The sequence below is a fragment of the Bos grunniens genome, chromosome 11 (assembly GCF_055505025.1).
Source record: "Bos grunniens cultivar Pamir isolate PY7600 chromosome 11, Bosgru_T2T1.0, whole genome shotgun sequence".
Lineage (NCBI taxonomy): Eukaryota > Metazoa > Chordata > Mammalia > Artiodactyla > Bovidae > Bos > Bos grunniens.
Window position 1 is genome coordinate 64,440,195 of NC_141175.1, and position 19,806 is coordinate 64,460,000.

The 19,806-nt window shown below is 46.6% G+C and overlaps 1 protein-coding gene across 9 annotated transcripts in view; it reads left to right on the forward strand.

Moving 5' to 3' along the window:
• Window positions 1–542: 542 nt before the first annotated feature.
• BCL11A (BCL11 transcription factor A) overlaps window positions 543–19,806 on the forward strand; it is a 102,860-nt gene continuing 83,596 nt past the window's right edge. For 2 of the 9 annotated variants that reach the window (XM_086323755.1, XM_086323756.1), the window contains exons 1-2: window positions 5,495–5,711; window positions 9,246–9,575. In XM_086323755.1, coding sequence (XP_086179881.1) covers window positions 9,347–9,575 — 229 coding nt within the window. In that variant the 5' untranslated portion in view covers window positions 5,495–5,711; window positions 9,246–9,346. Of the gene's footprint in view, window positions 2,268–4,543; window positions 4,611–5,494; window positions 5,712–9,245; window positions 9,576–19,806 lie in introns of those variants that run through there. The other 7 variants (XM_086323749.1, XM_086323751.1, XM_086323748.1 and 4 more) reach the window with 7 other exon arrangements.

Sequence of the window (19,806 nt, forward strand, 5' to 3'; positions counted from 1 at the left end):
GAGAGGGAAAGAAGGCTCCTCGCTCTGCAGACCCATACTTGTACACGTCCACCTGCAGCTCGCAGTCTCGCGGGCCGCGGCCACCCATACCCCTCGCTGCACCCTCCGCTCCTCCCTTGGACCTGAGTCCATTTTCTTTTCCCCCCTGCCCTTCCGGATTTGAAATCGCAGCGCGGTCTCTCGGCGGCGGCGTCGGCTGAGGCTACAGGGTGGCGCAGGCAGGCGGGGAGACTGGGAGGCGGGAGACGCCGGGGGACTTTGCAGGCACGTTTCTGAATAAACTTTCCAATCGCAGGGGGTGCTGTTGCTGTACATTTTACGTAAAACTGAAAGTATCCCACGCCAGGAGTGAAGCCCGCTTTTTGACAGCAGCAGCGCGCGCGCGCGCGCGTGTGTATGTGCATTAAAGAGACAGGGGTTTATTTCCAACAGGTCTTCCCTAATTTCCCGGGAAAGTCTGCAGAAAGGCCAGACCTGGGCTGCGGGCTCCAGCGGGTGCAGCTCCGCCCCGGGCGCCCAGAGAGCGTGGCGCTGACCCGGGGCGGTCACCCCACCACTGTGGCCTCCCCGCTGCTCCCGCGAGCCAGTCGCTCTTTCTTTATTCCCCATTTTCTTTCCCTGGGTAACTGCACTGGACTAGTTGTGCTCTGCCCGTAAGAAACATTTTCTTGCCGTTCCTCGGTGCTTTAGCAGTAGCTCTGGAGTGGGAGGGGGTGTGTCTTTTCCTGGGACCTAGCTTAGGGACCTCCCGCGGCGCTGGGAGCCCGTTCCCAGGGACTGGCACTCCCCGGACTGCCCGGGCTTTGTCCTCTGGCCGGCGGCGGCCCCGTGAGGTGGACGCCTCTGCGCCTCCCTCGCCCTGGGTCCGGGCACTCCACTCCCGGGGCCGGAACGTGCCCCGAGTCCGGCTCCCTGTTCTTTCTTCCTCCGCGGCCGTTGAGAGCCTGACTCCTTGCTCCCAGTGGCATTCAGACCCGATCGTTTGTCTGGGCGTTCAGATCCCCGGCCCTCCGGCTCGGCCTGGGGGGCGCCCTCCCCGCCAGCCGGCCAAGGGCCTGCACCTCCTCTCTCGCCCTTGCCCTCTCTCTCTCTCTCCTGACCGCCCGGGCTCCCGGAGGCCCCCGCGCTGCCTTTCCGGACCCGCAAGCCTCCAAACTTGAGCTGGACTCTGCTTGGCCGGGCGCTCCTTCCCGCCTCCCCTCGCCCGCGGCGTAGCTGTAACTTGGAGTCTCAGCTCCCAACTTCGGGTGATTTTTCTTGGCCATCCTCTCCTCGAGCAAAGTTTCCCGAGCGCAGCCGCCGGCTCTGGGCTTTCGGCCCCCGGCGTCCGCACACGAGGCGCGAGCTCCGCCGCGGCGGAGAAGGGAAGTGGGTGTGCGCACGCAGGAGGGTGTCCGGGAGCAACTCTACCTGGCTTCCCTCCGCCCGCGCTTCCCCGGCCCCTGCGGCCTCCAGACACTCTTGTTTTTTTTTTTTTTTTTAATTTAAAATAATCTTTCATTTTAGGGTCCGCGTGCCGGGGTTGGGGGGAGCAGGGCGCACGTCTGGCTCTTCCCCTCCCCCGCCGCCCCTTCCCTCTCTCCCCGCCAAGCCGCTGCCTCGGCACTCGCTGCGGCCACTGGTGAGCCCGAGGCCCCAGCGCCCCCTCCCCTCCGCCCGCCCCTCCCACGGGGGCCGCGTCTGGCGTCTGCGGAGCCCCCCGCCCGGCACCTCCCCCGCCCCGCACTGGCCATTGGCTTGTCCTGGTCTCTTTTTCATGTCCAGCCCCTGATGTGTGTCCATTGGTGTGAGCTTCCCCTTCCCTCCTCCCCTTCTCTCCTGCTCGCCCTGCCCATGTTTTGTGTGTCTCTGTCCATCCAGACTCCTGACGTTCAAGTTCGCAGGGACGTCACGTCCGCACTTGAACTTGCAGCTCAGGGGGGCTTTTGCCATTTTTTTCATCTCTCTCTCTCTCTCTCCCCCTCTATCTCTCCTCTCTCTCTCTCTTTTTTTTTTGGTAAAAAAAAAAAAAAAAGCCATGACGGCTCTCCCACAATTCATCTTCCCTGCGCCATCTTTGTATTATTTCTAATTTATTTTGGATGTCAAAAGGCACTGATGAAGATATTTTCTCTGGAGTCTCCTTCTTTCTAACCCGGCTCTCCCGATGTGAACCGAGCCGTCGTCCGCCCGCTGCCGCCGCCGCCGCCTCCCGCCCGCCCCGCAGCCCACCATGTCTCGCCGCAAGCAAGGCAAACCCCAGCACTTAAGCAAACGGGAATTCTCGCGTAAGTAACCCAATAATAGTAATAATAATTATTAATAATCACGAGAGCGCGCAGGACGAGAAGCAAGAGAAAGGGGGAGAGAGGGGTGTGTGCATGCATTAAAAATTTTTTTTTTCACGAGAAAAACCTCCGAGAGTCGGGATAAAAGAGATTAAGGGGGGGGGGGGACCAACCTCATCCCATCCCGAATCGTAGCCGAATGTACACTTTTGGGATAGCACGAATCTTTTAATTTTATTTAATTTTACAAAAATTTGACTCCTCCTCTTTCCTGCTTTCCTCTGCTTTATTTCGCTTTTCGGAAAGGAATGCAATGATTTCGCCTCCAATTTTGCAAAATAATGAACAATGCTGTGGATGCTAACAACTCTCGTGCAAACCTAAGGGAGGGAACTTGAGGGGAAAGGGGGTTACTTCCACTTACCGTAGGAAGAAAAACGGGGGGTGGGGAGCCCAAGTCAAAAAAAAAAAAAACAAAAAAAAACACAAAACAATTCCCAGGGAGAAAAGAGGTGAGACTGGCCCTTGGACACCAGCGCGCTCACGGTCAAGTGTGCACTGGGAGGAAAGTAGTCATCTCCACAATAGTGAGAAAGTGGAATTGTGGGAGGGGGGCCCCGGGCGCTCTTGAGTCCGCCGAGTCTGGAGAGGGGCCGCGGCGCCCGGGAGAGCTTGGGCGCCCGGGAAGGACCGGAGCCGCGGCCGGCGCTGCAGCCTTTTGTTCCGGCCCGAGGTGGGTGTTTGCCCCGCTGCCTTTTGTGCCGGCTCCTCGCGCTTGCCCTCCCGCGCCGCCGCCGCCGCCGCCGCCGCCGAAGGGCAGGAGCGAGGGCCGGGGGCCAGTCGAAGAGGGAGGGAGGGCGCTGTGGCTGCTGCCGCCCGGGTTGCCGCTGCCGGCCCCTCCCGGCCGAACCTCAGCGGCGGCGAAAATAGGTGAAAATAAAATAAAAAACATAAAATAAAACAAGGCAACATTTTTTTTTTTTTGCCCCCAGACAGACGCCAAACGCTCCGCCAGCCGTTTGCAGCAACGCTCTCCTCTTTGACTCCCCCACCGCGCCCCCCCCTACAAATATCTCACAATCTCTAATAGAGGGGAAAAATACAATTACCCCCTTCACCAAAACCTCTTTAGTTGCAAACTTAGAGCGCCGGCGGCACAGAGAGGGAGCGAGGAACTCCCTCCTCTTACTATTTTTTGGAAGATTTTCAAAAAAAGTGGAAGTGGATTTTGATTGGGAAAAATCTCGTGTCTGAATGTTTACAAGCACCGCGTGTGCGGGAGCCTCCTGCCAACAAACAGACAGAGGACCGAGCGCGGAGCGGCAGGCCGGGAGCGGGCGGCGGCTGCGGCCGGGCCTCGCCGGGGCCTCGCCCGGCCTCGCCGCGCCCCCGCCCCGCCCGGGATCGCCCACCCGGCGCCCGCCGCCAGCCCGCTGGCCCAGCGGCAGGCGGTGCAGCGACTCAGCGCCAGCGGGTCCAGGATCCTCTCTGGCCCCCTAGTACAATGCCCAGACCTCCTCTTGGCCAACCCTACTGCGAAATCGGTTGGGGAGAAACTCATCTTTGCAAAGCATTTTTATTTTGCAAAGCAACCCTAAAAGCGAGTCCTGTCCGTCCCCTACCCGCGACGCATCTTGCCCCCAGCTCGGGGCGGCAGGGAGATCACCACGTGCCTTCCCTGCCCCCCTCCCACAGGGACAAGCATATAACCCTCAGCTCCCGAGCTCGGCCAAGCTAGGTGGGGGTGGGGGGCGGGGCGTGGGGGGGGTAGGCGGTAGGGGAGTAGTTGGTTCGAGTATGCTTTTGGGGAGTGTTCGACCCCGGGACTCCAAGCATCCCTCCCTTGAGTTCTTGCTCTCTACCTCGGGCCTGGCTGGATCTGGGGGCCCTTCTGAGTCTGTATAAGGGAGGTGGGGTGGTTAAGTGGGTGGCTGTCTCCTGGCTAACAGAATGCGCCTGGAAAGGCAGGCGGTGGGCGCTAAGGAAAGTTTGGCTGCAAAGGAAAGAAAGGCGTGAGAGGGCCCACTTCCCTCCCCCACCTCATTCATGACCCTTATTTTAATTTTTGCTGCAATTTTAAAGGACCACCCCATATCCAGTTCTGTATGTTTTAAAGGTGTGTGTGTGGGGGGGGGGGTGCGCGTAGGGAATTGAATTTTTCACTGGGTCCTGGAACTTGTCATACACTTCGAAAGCTCCCCCGCCCGGGCACGTTGCGGGGCCCTCCCTCTCCCCACCCCCGCGCATCCCTCCCTCATCGCTCTCCCCCGCCCCCACTCCCCCGGCCGCGCCGGATGCGGAGCAGACGCGGCGCGCGGCGGTGTGAAGTTACAGCCCGGCCAGGTACCGGCGGGAAGGAAGGGCAGTGTTCGCAGCACTCGGGAAAGCCGGGCCCTTCTTCGGAAGGATGCACTGGGGGCTCAAAGGACGGACTGTGGCGTGCAGTCCAGGCTGCTCCCACGTCCCCCACTCTCCCCGGGCCCATCCCGAGGCTCCAGGCTGGGTGGGTTATCCCCTTGGAATCCCCGAGTCTCAGGGCGGGTTTTGGGTTAAGGGGCCAGTTTAAAGTGGGTGCGGTGGTCGCTCCTTTCTAATTTTCTGGGTACGCAGAGGGGGCGGGAGCCATTCTAGTGTTCAGGACCCCCTTTCCCTCCCCCCTGCCCCCATCCCCCGCTTCTAGGGCTGAATGAGCCGTTCGGTCGCTAGGAGGCAGAACAAGATCAAGAAAGCTCAGCGAACTTGAACCTGTACCAGGGCCTCCTCCCCCACCCCCCTCTGCATTTCTCGACCCGGAGGGAAGAGCTTTGCGAGGGTGGGGGTGGGGGAAACGGACGGTTAGGCAGAATTCCCTTTCTCTCCCCCCCACCCCATCACCCCTTCTGTCTTTGTTCTTCGTTTTGACTTTAAAAATGCTTCTGGCCAGGGCTGCGGAGAAGCGTCCGGGCGCGCGGCCGACTCCCCAGTGCACAGGGAGTGGAGCGGGGTGCAGTTTTCGTTCTTTCGGGCAGGCGTTTTTGGTTGGGAGGAAAGAGGAGTGCGCGCTCTCCGGCTTTGGGGCAAGGCCGAAAGCGGGATCCGGCAAGTTTGCACTTAGTCTCCAGGTTCACTTCTCCCACCCCCTCATCCCCGTGCAAAGCGCGGACCGAGGCGGCCGCGGCAGGCTTGCCGGGCGCCTCTGCAGCCCGACCCCCCCCCCCCCCCCCCGCCCCCCAGCTCCCCCGCCTCCTGCAGCTCTCGCCTCCGAGCCCGAAATCACAACAATAGTAATAGTTATCATCATAATGATGCGGGCAAACGGCGTCATTAATAATGAATAACCGCAGCCGCGGCCGCGCTGTGCACACCGGTGCCGGGGATTGCGGGAGAAACGCATTTGCAGAGATCCCTCAAAGTAAAAACTGTGAGCCTGTGGACACAGAATGAATTTCAGGACCCGCGCCTGAGGTGTGTGCGGTGATCCCGAGACAGCGCCAGGGTAACCTGCCGAGTTTTCCAAGCCTCACTTCCCGTGTCTCCACCTGGTGGGCCTGGGGAACCGTCGTCACCCCGCGGCCGGGCAGGACCGGCGTGGAGGCAGCAGTCGGGCCCCGGGGCTGCCTGCCGCCTCCCGCCCCCAGCCCCCGACTCCCGGCTCCGGGCCCCGCGGCCCCGCGGCCGCCGCTGCACGTGTTCGCAGCGAGCGCGGCCGGAGCCTGCGGACAGCACGCTACTCGCTTTGTGCCTCAGAGTCCCCGCGCCCAACTTCACTTTCCGCGGAGCCCACCCCCGCCGAGCCCCCTGCCCCGGGCCTGTCGCCCCTGCCTTCGCTTTTGTTTTTTTGCTTTTTCTCTCCGCATTTCAGTCTCGTTGTGCTTCCTTACCCTGTTAAGACAATCAAAGAGAAGGACTTGGAAAGCAAACTTGAAGGCAGAGCCCCTTTCCCCCTCCCCCTCCCCAGCAGCCCTTGTTTCTCTTGCTCCTTCCCTACATTTCTTATAAGGCTTTTTTTTTTTTTTAAATTTATTCCTTTGCAACTGCTGAGAGAGGAAAGAGATCTCAGTTCAGCGGCTGGGGCATTGAGACGTTTCAGTCAGTCTTGCTGTTTGAACGCAGAAGCATTTTATTTTGTATTTCTTTTTCCCCTTGTAGAGAATTCACGGCTAATTATTATGATTATTTGCCCACTCCCTTCCACTTCAATCCTGGACTCCCTGCTTTGTAGCCAGCGCTTAGGCCGGAGCTTAGAAACGCCGGTTTTGTGGGGGTGAAGGAGGATGGAATTGAATTGAGGGAGGGGGTAAAATGGCTGAGGTTAGGAATGTTTTTAGGGAAAGGGGAATTTGCATTAAAATACAGAGAAATTATCAGAGCCCAGAAAGGAAATGTTGATTGCCACTGAGAAAAGATGTCAATGCAAATCAGTAGATTACACCAAGAGAATTGTATTTTCATATTTTCTTTGTGCCTCACTTCGTCTGATTTTTAATAATGTAGCAGCAACGATAAGAACACATTTTGGTATTTCTCTGAAGATCACCAGCCAAATGTTTAGTAGAGAGCCTGATGTTAAAGGTATTTCATACATTAGGATATAATTCTTGTTAATTAGCAATAATTTACGTTAAGAGCATAGAAAATGTTGAGGTTATAGGTTTTATATCTGTACATTTGATCATCTTGTTATTTTCAAGAACTTTGCCTCCTATAAAATTAATTAGGTGAAATGTGGAGGTGTAATCAGCAACCTCTGAATTACCACTTCATTTCCTGGTTTTGATTGTAAATCAGTTCAGTCACTACATTTAGAAGACTTTAACCAAGTCTGTTTTGTACCGCGTTACCTTTAACTGTTTGATACCTACGAGAGTATCTTCTTTTGCTCCCAAATAATATTTCCAGTTTCAGAAATGTGTCAGGGCTTGGGGATAAAGAACAAATCCTAACGATGGAGTTTAAAAAAATGTTTTTTTTTTTTTTTTCCCAAGGTTCTATGTACTGCTAACTTTTAAAAAATGAGGTATTTCTCCTCAGTCTTTCTTCAATCTGTAAACCTCTGAACTTGCAGTTAATGCTGAACAACAACCAAAAAAGCCACATTTGTTAATGTGTACTTAAAATCCTTAATTCAAATAGGAGGAATCTTGGCGAATAACTTCCTTATTCAGTTCCTCCCTTGTCACAATGAAAGCAAGCAGGGGAAAGATGACATAGACGCATAATGCAAAAGCACTTCTGTTTGTCTCCTTTTATTTGGAAAGTATGCATGTGTATCTATCTTTCGGTCAGTATGTTGGGCAAAGAAATGCAAGTGCTTACTTTTCTGTCTTTATTAGTAGGAATATAACCTTCATATTCCTGTGGTGACCTTATGTTAAATTAGGAGGAGTACCAGAGGCTAGAAATTATGACATGTCCTAGTTGAGCACAGGTGCAGCTAGACAGGGCTCTCTCAATATTATTTCACCCAGCACATCTGGGAGTTACTCCAGATCTTCCCCCTCAGTATTCAGCCTGGGTAGGGTTGAAATAAATTTAACCTGAGTTCACTGGATTTTTGCACTTTATCAAAATCTGTTCCAATATTCTACACTCAAATTAAAATCTATTTTTTGATTCTCTGTGGCTTTAAGTTCATTAAATGTGAAATTGGCAGCTTGCTAAAGAAGGTCAGACTGATTAACTGTTTAAGACTTGTACATTTTCTGCTTCAGTTTTATTAACTGGCAGCATCCTGGATGTATTCTGTGTTTTGTAAATTTTTTTTTTGGTGATGGAGTAAGTAAGCGTAAGGTTTCAGGAGCAGAGGCTTACTCTCATTTCCCCTTTGGAAGTTTAAAAAATGATAGAAGCTGTTCAGATACATGCTTGAGTATTTTGGTGCAAAGTTTTTTTTTTTTTTAATTTAAAGAAACAGGAATGAAAGACATATCTACCTTGTTGTACCATCCACTGGTGATCATGTGTACAGAAATAGTCCCATAATGAAGCATTTTGGAGCTCATTCAGAAAATTAGTCAACTTTGACAACATTAGACAAAGTATTTCAAGTCTTAAGAAAAGACTTCTCAGCCTTGATCTGAAATGTGGCGTTTGCTTGACCATTCTGATTTTTATGTGATGGGGGCCACCAAGTGCAAACATGTTTAGAATATTTTAGGCATTCCTTTCTTCAGAATGAAAAAATGACTAATTGGCTTATTTTCTTAAGTACTCAAAAGTATCCCATTTAGCTAATGTGTCTGAGAAGAATTGCCAGTGAATTTGGTATTTGTTTGATTTTGTGGCACTGCTGAGAGTGAGATCAGAAAGGTTTTTGGCAGTGTGGGTTATACTGCTTTATGATTATTATTTAGATCCGTTTCACAGGTGAATGCAATCTTTTTCTTATCACGGCAGTGTAAATACGGCACGTTTTCTGTGTGATGTAGTAGCTTTCTAATTTATGAAGCCATATCTCTGTATATTTTGAGTGTATATGTTCACACACAAAGAGGATGTGTGTGTGTGTTTATTCACCTCTCCTTTTATTCTTGGGCACAATAGACAACTTACTGTATAGGAAAAAAGAAACAAATTTGGTTTCAATCCATGTTTTTACCAGTTCTTTGGGGGTGGTTATTATTTAGGCTTACGTTATGTTTCTGTGCTAACTATTTAAATAACAGTCACATTCTTTCTAAACTCACAAACCGGACACTGTTGTGTGTGTGCGCGTGTGTTATGTATATATGTGTGTGTAGTTCTCCATGGTAGTATGCAGGTCAGGCAGTTTTCTTTAACTATATGATGGTTTACCTCTATGATAAATTTGCTTTCTTGTTGTCAGTTTCCACACCCGTGTATGTTTCAGGTGCTCACATGTTTTTCTGAAACTTAAATGGAGGAGCCTAGAAACCCTTTACATAATGTGCTGGGGTGGGATGGGGTTGAGAATGTATTTCCCCCTTTCCTCTCCCTTCTGGCCCTCTAATAATTGTGCTTTTGTTTCTTCAACCACAGCCGAGCCTCTTGAAGCCATTCTTACAGATGATGAACCGGACCACGGACCTTTGGGAGCCCCAGAAGGGGACCACGACCTCCTCACGTGTGGGCAGTGCCAGATGAACTTCCCATTGGGGGACATTCTCATTTTTATCGAGCACAAACGGAAACAATGCAATGGCAGCCTCTGCTTAGAAAAAGCTGTGGATAAGCCACCTTCCCCTTCACCAATCGAGATGAAAAAAGCATCCAATCCCGTGGAGGTTGGCATCCAGGTCACGCCAGAGGATGACGATTGTTTATCAACGTCATCTAGAGGAATTTGCCCCAAACAGGAACACATAGCAGGTAAATGAGAAGCAAGGAGAAAAGCTGTTTGCATGTTTTCTTTTCATTTTCAGAGGCACTGTAGCCATGCACTAAGGAGTGGTGAAGTGCTTTCTGTGTTTCTCCATGTGACAGTCCATGACAGCCCTGTAACGTTCAAGTAATCATTCCTATGGCTTATGTCCAGAACACACAAAAATAAATATTTTCCACTTCACTTGAGTCAGATGTAGGCAGGATAGGTTACACACACCTGATACCCTCTCTCTGGATCTACTGATTCTGAATTTGTTTCCTTTTCTCTCTCCTCCTCATTTTGAAGTGTCGAGCCTTACTACACCTAGCCCAGTTTCCAAGGCCCATTTCCAACCCTGGTGATAAGTCAGAGGCAGAGGGGCTATATGGGCATTTGTAGTTCGGCCAGTAACATGTTTGGGTCAGAATACCTGATCAGGCTTCCCTAGTGGTGCAGTTTGTTCTCGAGGCTTCCGTGACGTTCGGTGGGCTGGAGGGGCATTTTGGAGGGACTGGAAAGAGTTAACTGAGCTTCGGGGCTAGCCTTGGATCCATATTGGCTGTCAGCCCGTATGGGGCTGTAATTAAACACAGCCCCGTGGTGGGATGACACCGTGACCTTGACTTTAAGATGCCATTTTCGACTGGCCAGGCCAGAGTAGAGAGGGCAGTTGCTGAAGCGCACAGACATGCTTACTCGAAAAGTTTAAGGGCATGTTGGAAATTTCAAAAGGTTGGTTTGACAGGAACGGCTGCTCCTTGCAGCCTGCCTCCTCAGCTAAATGATAAATGCTTCTTTGTGCTCTCTCTTGTCTCTGATGTGGTTTTGACAGATGTATCTTGATTTTGTTTGTGGTTTATACAACCACATGTCACCCTTACAAATGTCCAGTCCAGACTTCACTGTTTCTGCTGTAACACAATGTTAAAATTCTCTTGGAAAAATACATATACACATTCAACAGCCTTGCTTCCTCTGGTTAATTTTAGCAGAAAGGTAGCTAGAGGTATGGGTTTCTCAGCAGCACAAGGGAAAGGAATTAACCACTACAGAGGGACTTAAATCCCTACTCTGAATGATAATCAACAACACTATATAGTGACTCTTAAAACATTTTAATAAATGAAACAACAATGATTTAACGTACAAGATGAAGTGAATGCGGATTCTGTAGTGACAAAACCGGCATGTCCGAATCACTTTCTCTACTTCCCTTGCCCCTGCCCCCCACAGGCAGAAGGTTTGTTTAGATTTAGGAAGGGTAGTGCATAGAATCAGTTGATGCCCTGGAACTTGTCCCTCCGACTGAGTTTGACCAGAAAGTTGAACTGTAGTGGGTCAGTGGTCCAGAGGGGATTAAATGTTGTATCATTTCTCCTCCCCTCTCTGGAATTTGCTCATTAAAATCAAATGTGGCATTTTCTTTCTTTTTTAATGCTTCCTGCAATAGCACCCAGATACTTTACCTTTAGTAAAACAAGAAAGCTGCTGCCAGGGAAGCTGTGTTTACAAACTGTTTTCTTGAATCCATCCCATGTAGCTTATATGCCATGCAGGTTACAATTTTATCTGTTCCCCCAGCCCCCGGTAGGATATGGTGGTGACCATTTCCATGTGCTGCCTTGTGACTGGAAGGAAAATGTACAGAAGTGTAAGGCATGATTAATGAAGCTAGAGCAAGCGGAAGGAGATTTGGTCTTCGGAGATCCAAAGCCTTTCTAAATCTCCAAATATGGAGTAACACTTGCGTGATGTAACATCGTATTTACATATCGAGCCGCTCGTTTAAAAAGACAAAACACAGTGTCTGTCAAGCAAGAATTAAAACCACTTTTTACTGAGGTCCCAAGTAGGTTATTCAGTCTCCGATTAACCAGCTTGAACATTCTGTCCCTCTGTACTTACTGGAGAAATCTAAAAGCTGGTGGGGGGAGGCCCTATAGTGAAGGCTTTTCACTGTCACAGTTGTAAATCTATGTAGGGAAAGATGAGATTTTCCTGAATTCTCTGGTGGTCATAAAGATTCTTTTTTTTTTTTTTTTAAGGAGTAGTACTGTAAGAGAGCTCAAAGAAGGACCCCCTCCACACAAAAAGCACATTTAAGATATATTTTATAGGGCTAATGCTAAGCAATTTCGCTGAGATGAAAAGCTACCTAAGCTATCTAAGATATTCAATGGGTGCACCAGTGCTGCGACCCAGGTGAGGTAAACCTTTCATGCACGAATAATTACAAAGTCTTGATTCCTTTCATTGTGTTTAATCACCTGTTCCCACCCTGGAATTGGCTGAACATAAATAGCGTGGTCACATCTCAAAGCGAGATGTCAGTAACTAGAATCACGACTTCTCATAATTCACGGTAATGAATTAAGAGTTTCCTATGGTGAAATTAACATTCTGCCATTGCACGTAAATTAAGATGCCCTGGCTCTCAGGTGCCTCTGAAGTGAAGTTCTGGAAGACGGCTGTGTACTCGCAGCCCATTTCTCTCAAGTGCATCTTCACCATTCCAAGTCTGCTTTTCTTTTTATGGTGAGGAAGGAAACAATAAGAGTAATCATTCAGTAGATATTTGAATTGTGTCACACACAAAAATGAGAAGCAATGCTCTGTATTAGGAAAGAGATATATTGATGAATCTCTAGAAGAATATGTTTGGCAACTGTATAAAAGGTAGTTATTTAAACGTGCTGTGTAGGAAAGGCTTTATTAAAGTGGTGTAAGTTGGATACGAGCTTACTGTGTGCTCTGTGCTATCTTATAGGCAGGAAGCTGGAATCAAACAGCGACAGATCTTCTTCCTGAGATAAATAAAGCTTAGAGTTTGGGCTTTCACACAGGAGGTTGAGTGGAGTTCTTTAAATCTTCAGTAAGATGCCATGCGTTTTGGCTGTACATAGACCTCTCAAAGCCGAGTATTTTTTAGTGAGGATAATTTTTACCAGGTTGAATGTACACTTGTATGTTGTTCAGGTTGTTTTTTTTCATTTTATTCAAATATTCAAGATTGTGGGATTATGATCCACTGAGACCCCTGAAGTAGTGTTAATTTAACTGGAAACCAGCAGGTTGTACTGTGCAGGGCCCAGTTCATCAGTGTGTGTGTCAAATATCCACTATTGGATATCAGCAGTCTTTGACTGGCAGTCAGGACTTTTAATTGGGGTTTGGTTTTGTTTCCTAGTCTCATGTTTTATGAGGGGGGCAAGTATTCATTGAAGATTAGTGACTGTGGAACTGCTGTTCACTTATAGAAAAGGCCAAAAAATATTATCCCACAGTGTCAGCTTTGAGGTTTTGGCTTATTGCACATAGAAATCTTTAAATTAGGGTTGAGCTGTCATAAAGTTAGCTTTTTGAGAGAGTGGCAGAAAATATGATGAGTCCTGTGAACTGTCAAGCAGTCTGTTGCTAGCTAACATTTTTTCTCTTTAAAATCAAGAACATAGGCATTGATATCAGGGTATTTAAAAATTATTTGCCTAGACAATACACCTCATACCTAGATAATAATATGTAAGGCAGAAGCTCTGTGGAAGGAAAAGTACCAGTTCAATCCAGAAATATATAAACATGTTACTTAAAGGTAAATCAAGTATAACATACTCATGCTTTTCAGAATTTAAAAACTCAACTTGCCTTTTCTTTTTGTACCCATTTGAATTCTTTTCCTATCTCAGACTGAACTGGAGGATGTACTTTATGATATAATTGTAAATGAGACTATAAATTATAGTATCCTATTATAACCTATTTTTCATTTCTCTTTATTTGTGTGATTCTGAATAAAAATCACTGACTTCTAAAGTGAATTTTTAGTGTGGCAGCTACAAAAAATGACAAGCAAACAAAAAAATCCCCAGTATACTGGTGAACATTTTATTTAACCTTCACACCCAGAGAATAAAGAATATTGTTTCTTAATAAATACCTAGGATTTTCACTGGGAGCCCATGTTTGCGAGGCCATTACCCAAAGGCTCATGTTCATGAGACTGGGAGTCCTATATACAAGATGTATTTGTAAATAAGACAGAGAAAGGTTGTGAACTGGCAGCTTGGATGTTTTGTCAAAGTACAATGTCAGAGAAACTCTTTCTAAGACAAATTGTAAATAGAACTGTCACAGCGATTGCATGATTGAGCCGCAGAAGTGTCTTACAATTGTTGGCATTGTCAGAGGACTTTTGAAAGCTTAATTAAACACAGTGGCCCGCATGGCTGCTAAATTTACTTGGGCAAGCCAAAAAGAAAAAAAATCTAAAATGTGGAAGATCCCAAAGATCCCAAAGTTCTGTGTCACCCTTTTGGTGACACAGAAAAGATGCATTGTGCATTTTCCTAGTTGTCTTTTATAAATACTAGTTTTGAGAACAGGGCCACGTGATATGAAGATCGTCCTGTGTGTGATGTGGAGATTGTGTTAGTTTTTCTGTCTCCTGCTGTTACAGACAGTTAATGTAAAAATGGCCTTTTATTGGAAACACAAATATGTATTCACTTCAAGAACAGGAGCAGGGGGGAAGTTTCCCTCCCATTCTCTGTGTTTATTCTATGAAGGCTTAAAAAAAAAAACAGTACTGTAATTTCTCAAATCACGCCATTTCTAGTTTTGTTGCAAGTTGAGCCTTTTACTTTTAAAGGATCTGAAATCTGCTTTGCACACCTTCCTCCTGGTGAGTGTGGCATTTAATTGTGGAGCTGCCCATGGGTTGGAAAATGCAACTGGGTCTAGACATGTGCAGGCAGAGTTAGAACAGCAAACCTTAAGCTCAGGGAAGAGGTGCGTTGGAGGCATATTAATGGCACATTGTAGAATCCTGGAAAATCATCATTTCATACTGCTGTCTCAGTTTGGCTAATGTGGGGGACAGGGACAGGAATATATAGCAGATGTGCAAAACCTAAGGAGGCATTTTTCAGAATTTTGTGATTTCTTAGCGAAAGTGTTTCAAAAAGAAGAATAGGTGAGTGGTGGCCTTGCACACTAGTCAGTGAGAAAGGAGGAAAGTTTTGGCTTTCGTCTGGGAGAAAATGTGAAATTTAACTGAAGTAGCACAGTTAGGGCGATGCACCAAGATTGCGTCACTCGTTGTTAATTTAATCTACTCTGGTTGGTCTGTTCACACCCTTTATTGCACAAAGAAATCATTTGACAAAATTTACCCCAAGCCCAAGTCTGTTTTTACATACAGTAGTACCAGCTTTGTGCAATAAAAGGCACTTAGCATCAAATCGGACCCAGCCTGGCACCTTGCCACTTTTTTAGCACGAGATTTAATCACCAAGGATCTTTAGTACCTTTCTGCTTGTTCAGATTTCATTTGGGTCATGGTTATGTCAGCAGTGTTATTATTACAAGGATTAAAAAAAAAATTTAAACTTAGGGTCCATTTTTAACACTATCTCAAATCAAGAGGGTTTTTATTTTATGTGTCAATTTGGAAGACATTAATAAATTCATAAAATATATTCAGACTATATAATTTAATGGATAATGACTAGTGTTTTTATTTGTAATACCAATGGGAAATTGGCCATTGTCTCTCTCCCTTCCCTGTTCTCTCCTCCTACCCAGGTAAATAAGTCCTTAAAATGCTTCTCCCCTTTCCTTCCAGGGGATAGAGCTCTGGCCAATATCAGTAAATTTACCTTTGTAATTTGTCATGTAGGTTTTACAAAAATGACCTAATTAATTTGAGCATGGACCACATTACTGCTACTAGAGTCATTTTGTGTCACTAACTTAATTTCTAGGAAATGTAACCTGACAAATAAGAATGCTTTAGCTCTCCACACGTGCTCCTAGGAACCAAAGGCAGATTTAAAATAATAATAATAAAAAAATGCCAGCATTATGAAAGCCAGTATGCTTGATGCCAAACTCAATTTGAAGCCAGTAAACATCAGACTGGATTTCTAATCAGTTTTAGAATGTAACGTATTCCATATTGGGTTCACTGGAATTTGTCTCTCTGCTTTTTACTGGCCAGCTGCACTCCCTATGCATTTTTAAAACATTTCAGCAATGGCTTTTGCTGTTCTTAGCAGGGTTAGTAACTTAGGGTCTATTTCTGAGCTCATTCGTCATTCTGCGATGGCATCGAGTTAGGTTGGCAAGGGAAGGATTTGAGGCTTGGGGGGTGGTGAGGTCACTTCTGACCCCAGCAGGGAATAGGTGAGCTTCATTTGCCTTTACAATAGGCGCACAGCTACTGCACCTTGGAAGATCTCTCAGGTGCCGCTCAGATGGGCGCATGTAAATGCCCTGTCAGTTGCGGAGCTGGAATATTAATGCTTCTTCCACCAGCGCACCATAATAAAGCTGTACACAGCAAGCTTAATATGCAGCCAGTCTGGGGAATTGTGTAAACTTAGATAGCCCAGTGTGAAAGACAGCGATGTAAAAATGCTGGCTCTGCCACAGTTTCCATTCTTGTTCTCCTTTGATCTAGAGCAAAATGAAAACATCATCCTTGCCTCCTCTTGGAGTTGTCTCCCCGACTCTGCCACCTCCCAGTCCCCCACCCGAATTTCTTTGCATGTGCTGGTATGGAGAAAAGCGACATAATTTGTTTCATATGGTTAATTACAGGCGTTTGAATATTTAAAATTTTAAATAGCCACAGTTCCAGCTTTTCCTGTTAAAAGTATGTGATTTGAACAAAGGGAGTACAGTGTAAATATTTGTGGTGATTTGCAACACCCCTCTTTCCCCATTAAACACACGCACACATACGCACACATGCACACGTGCTCATACATTCAGTTTAAATCTAGCTCTGACTTAAAGGACTTCTGTACTTTCACTTGTATTTTTTTTTTTAAACCAACTCTCAACTGGAACTCCATTAAAATATTTTGCCATTATTTTTAAGTCCACTGTTGCTTGAGGTTTTAAAGAGGATTTTTATAATGTGTTCATTTAACAGAATCAACAGCTGTCAGAGCCAGTTGTGGGAAATCCACAAAATGTACAAAGAAAAATACACACGTTTCCTGAAACAAAACACTTGGAAAAATAAGCTGCCAAGAACTGGAGAATGAGGAGTTTGCAGACAGGGCACCAGAGTGTTTCACCTCTCCATTCACCCTGGAGACTGATGTGAGCCGGTCTGATGCAATGCCGCTGGAAGGCTTACCTGCACAGGTTACTGCTCTGAGCTAGAGCCTCGCTAGGGGCTAGGCCAGGCCACAGCTTGCTCGCTCTCTGCCTTCCTTTTTTCTTTTTGATCTCTTTAGATAGATAAAAGACCAAGTTCTTGGAACTCTAGACAACAAATTATAGCCACTAAAGTTGAGATGATCAGGTTTAAACTTCCTGTAAAAGAGGCGAGAAGACGCTGTGCACACCCTTTTCCACTTTTCCAGATAGGGTTGGCAGCATGTTACTCAGAATTGAATTGGCCCGCCAGGGAATTCCCAGTGGGGACCTGGAGCAGGCCTATTGATGAAGGGGATACCTGGGGACCTGTGGTCACTCACAATGAGTTTCTGTTTGTGTCTTTGCTGTTGTTAGCATGAGTGATGAACAATTACACCTACAATTTGATCTCAGTTTTAGATAGAGGTGAGTCCATTGGTTTAAAAATTCCCATTAAAATGAAGAATGGAATTATTGTGAAACCTGCAGAGGTGCTTTCAGAAAGAACACAGGTGCTGTGGTGTTCCCCTTCTTTCTCTGCTTTCTAGTTTATTTTGGAATTTTCTTTAAAAAAATGGGGAAACCTCCTGCTAAGCATCGGGGCATTTACATTTATATTCATCAGTTGTTCATTTTCTTGATATGTAATGATGCATAAAGAAGTGCAGAAAAAAAATCACATCTGTCAATTTTTAGGAAAATCAAGTGTAGCTTGGATTCCTGCCTTAGCTGCAGCATGAGGCACTACGTCCCGTATCTGCTTTTTAGGTTTCAAATATGGAGTTTCTCTTTGGGTCACAAAAAATATCTGAAGCATTTCCTCCTACTGACTCAGGGGATACCATGATGTCATGATTTATTTACATTTAGGAGCAACTTGCAATAAGCCATTTACTGCCCATTTTGCCCCCACCCCTATCTTTGAGTTCATAGTTAAAACAATGCCCTAACAGTGTTAAAATTTAAATCTCATGAGTTTTTCTCTCCTACTCTATCCCATCCTAAGATTTAAAAAAATTATTCTTTTACATTTAAAAGTGAACATTGGCTACTGAAGAATGATTTAAAGGCTGAGAAAAATTTTAATAATAAATCTTAACCTTCTCATGTTATGTTTTTGTTATGTTAAGGAGAAAAAAATCAATAAGGAAAAATTTAATTCTGATAAAGATACTCTTGGATCTTTGAAAACAACTGCTGTCCTTTTAACTAAAACATTTGAGCAGCTTCAAAGACTATGTATTTCTTCTGATCTTGGAGCTGTGTGACTGGTAGCAAGAAAGAAAAAAAAATCTTATTCTACATACAAGTGGATTGCTTAACAAGTCTGCACAGACACGTACTTGTTTGTACAATAGAGATAAAAATTCCTGTATAAAAATAATTCAGCTGCTGACAGCAGGCATTGTTGTGGGACCTGTCTTTTGTGCTTGTCCCAGCTCCAGGCCCCTCCCCCACTATCTGCTTGGGGCAGCCTGCTGCCTGCAGACTCCTGACCAGAAGTTAATTGCTGTATATTAAATATATAGGTATTGTATCTAAAGAGGAATATCTTGGGCCTTCCTATGTGCATTCCACTCTGCTTTCTGATGGGATTGTGGCACTGCCAGCAGGGGGGTGGCGGGCAAAGACTCTAATAGGGAAAATGACTTGAAGGCAGTTAGGGGAAATTTGGCCTTCAACTCCCATTTGCTCTGCAGTGTAGCATCGGTTTCTAAACTTTTGTTTTTAATCTAATTCTGATTTACTCTGTCACATCCCATATCAACCCTCATTGAACTCTACTCATGTAGAGTAACATTAGTGTCAAACAGAATTGGTCAGGACTGCGGACCTGTGGTTCATACAGATGGTCGTGAATGCAGGTCCCGTGAAGCTCTGCCTCCTATTCTTTCTAATAAACGTTAAAATGTGGCGTGTTTCTGAGCAGGGCCCTGGATTAGAGAGTCGAGGAAATCGGGAGATAGTGCCTGAAGTTTTCTCCCTTCTCTCTCTACCTCTTTTCCCACTTCCTTGACATACCTACATTCCAGGTAAGATCAACTTCAGGAAAGCATCTGAGTCTGGGGGGCGGGGGGTGGGGAGGGGGAGAAGGGTGGCAGAGAGAAGCCACTGGAATATTTTCAATAGGGGTTCAAAGACAGTCACCAAGGCAGAGAGTCCTTTGGGTCTAGCTTTGGAGCAGTAAGCACAGGCACGTGGTCCTTTCAAAGCTGTTATTCCCAGTCTTACTTGTCCACCAGCTGAGGGAGGATTCAGAGACTTCGGTGCTTTTCACCTGGATGGAGTGTTTGGGATGGCAGTGGGGGAGGCCTACAGTGGGAATTCTGTCGCTAGAATTTCTTAAATGTCATGAGGTTAGTTAAAGTGGGAGTCAGCATTCAAGGTGTGAGTTAGATTCTTCTCCACACTGGTAATTGGGAAGCTTGAAAGTCCAAATTCCCACGATGCTCTCTAATAACTGGGGTGGGGTGGTGGTGGGTGGACACCCTAACTTTCTGAATGTTAGCTGATGTCGGCCTGACCTGTTCCTCTTGGATTAAATGCTGCCAGTGTGGGATGGGGGGGAACCCCCAGGAAGATAAATACCCAACGACAAGATTTTCACTCCTCAGAAGTAAACCAGATCACGCTCCTCTCTGCCTTTACCCTCTCTTTCCTTGCTCTTTTCCCTTTGGAAGCAGAAACTTCTAAAATGAATGCCACTCCAAGCCGATGAAAAAGCTGTTTTTATACCATAGTGGATGTTTACACAGGAGACTCAACTTGAGGGGAAAAAGGCTTTTTGGGAGGGTGGTGGGACTCCCGTTAATCTGTTTTGTTGGAGGACTGTGCAGTATTGCCTATGAGCAACTCTGGGCTGTTTTTGATAAATTACCATGTTTAGAGATAGGTTTGGCTCTTAAGGGCTTAGTTTTATGAACAAAGTCCGTAACGATGTTTGCAGCCTCCGTTTGTCTCTTAGCCCCTTGGCTTCACTTCTAGCTCAATGTTTAGTTTAAGCTCAGTCTGGAAGATATAACAATTTTGCATTAAAAAAATGAGGAAATCATAGGAAGAAAAACCCTTTGCTTTTTGGATGAATCTTAC